We start from the raw sequence: 1,965 nt of genomic DNA, 5'->3' as shown, positions 1-1,965 counted from the left end.
TCCTTGTCAACTCTGCCGAGATCCAGTACCTGCCGCCAGCTTTGAATTCCATGCACTGGTGGATGCACTTCGAAGGCTCGAAGATATGCACCGCTTTGGGAGCCGGCATCGTCCTCACCTCTCCCAAAGGCGGCAAGCTGAAGTACACACTACAGATCCACTTCGCTGCCTCCAACAACGTGCCCGAGTACGAGGCACTCATCCACGGGCTCCGGCTGGCCAAGGAGATCGGCATCCGCCTCATCCTGTGTTACGGCAACTCGGACCTTGTGGTCCAATAGTCCTCTGGTGACTAGAACGCCAAGGACGCCAACATGGCCAGCTACCGCTTCCTCGTCCAGCAGATCAGCGGGCATTTCGATGGGTGCGAGTACATCCATGTGCCACGAGCCGACAATGAAGCAGCCGACACCCTGGCACGTATTGGCTCCACCCGGTAGGCCATTCCAGCCATCGTCTCCCTCAATTTCCTGTGCAAGCCGTGTATCAAACCCTCGCCAGAATCAGAATCCATGTTCGTGTCGGCTAACCCTGAAGTAGCCGGATCTGGCTCGGGGACTTTAGCAGTCGGCCCGGGGACTTCTGCAGGCGGCCCGAGGGCTGCAGCACCAGAACCCGGCCCGGGGACTGTTGCAGCCGGCCCGGGGACTCCCACGACGCAACAAGGAGCGACCGCCTCCAACTCGCTGCCTCCCAACCCGGCCACCATAACGCCGGTCGCTGTCATGACGGTGGTGGAAGCTCCGTCTTGGGCGCAACCTATCCTCAACTTTCTGGTGAGCCGCGTGCTCCCACCTGACGAAGTGTCGGCCCAGCAGGTGCAACACCGGGCAGGTGCATACACGATCATCAATAGAGAACTCGTCAGACGGAGTGCGACCAACATCTTCCAGCGCTGCGTCGAGACGGAGAAGGGCATTGCTATCCTCAGAGACATCCACCAAGGTGAATGTGGCCACCATGCCGCCTCCAGAGTCCTCGTTGCCAAGGCTTTTCGCCATGGGTTCTTCTGGCCGACTGCTCTAGACGATGCCAAGGACTTGGTCCGGAAGTGCAGGGGGTGCCAGCGCTTCAGCACCAAGAAGCACCACCGGCCTCAGCCCTCAAGACCATTCCCATCACCTGGTCGTCTGCCGTATGGGGATTGGACGTGGTGGGACCATTCAAGATAGCACGCGGCGGTATGACCATCTGCTTGTTGCCGTGGACAAGTTCACAAAGTGGATCGAAGCGAGGCCGATCAAGAAGTTGAACGGCCCCAAGCCGTCACATTCATCGCGGATATCACTGTCCGGTATGGCATCCCGCACAACATCATCACCGATAACGGCATGAACTTCGCCAAAGGTGCCTTGGCCCATTTCTGTGCGACACAGGGCATCCGACTGGACCTCGCGTAGGTTGCTCACCCGCAGTCTAATGGCCACGTGGAGCGGGCAAACGGCCTCATTCTTTCCGGCATCAAGCCTCGGCTGGTCGAGCTGCTGGAGCACTCGGGCGGCTGCTAGATCGAGGAGTTGACGGCCGTCCTTTGGAGTCTCCAGACCACGCCAAATCGATCAACCGGCTTCACACCTTTCTTCCTCGTGTACGGGGCCGAGGCCATCATCCCAACGGATATCGAGTTTGAATCGCCTCGTGTCACCCTGTACACGGAGGTGGAATCAATGGAGGCACGCGAAGACGGCGTTGACCTGCTCGAAGAGGCCCGGGTGCTAGCGCTCAACCGGTCCGCCATCTACCAGCAGAGCATGCACCGCTACCACAACAAGAAGATCAAGCCGCGTGTTTTCCGCGAAGGCGACCTCATGATCCGACTGATCTAGCGACCAGCCGGCCTACACAAGCTTGCTACTCCTTGGGAGGGGCCCTTCATCGTCAGCAAGGCCTTGGGCAATGACTCCTACTATGTAATCGACGCACAGAAGCCCAGGGCGCTCAAGAGAAGCACAGTCGGCGAAGAGA

At 59.2% G+C, this 1,965-nt stretch overlaps 1 protein-coding gene across 1 annotated transcript; it reads left to right on the top strand.

Moving 5' to 3' along the window:
• The first annotated feature begins 314 nt into the window (after window positions 1-314).
• Window positions 315-1,172, top strand: LOC109737804 (uncharacterized). Its single transcript, XM_020296931.1, has 2 exons — window positions 315-420; window positions 502-1,172. Exons 1-2 carry the CDS (start codon window positions 315-317, stop codon window positions 1,170-1,172), a joined length of 777 nt encoding a protein of 258 aa, XP_020152520.1.
• The last annotated feature ends 793 nt before the right edge of the window (window positions 1,173-1,965 follow it).

The sequence above is a fragment of the Aegilops tauschii genome, chromosome 4 (assembly GCF_002575655.3).
Source record: "Aegilops tauschii subsp. strangulata cultivar AL8/78 chromosome 4, Aet v6.0, whole genome shotgun sequence".
NCBI lineage: Eukaryota > Viridiplantae > Streptophyta > Magnoliopsida > Poales > Poaceae > Aegilops > Aegilops tauschii.
Note: the sequence above shows the minus strand (reverse complement) of the source record. Positions and strands in the feature narration are given on the sequence as shown.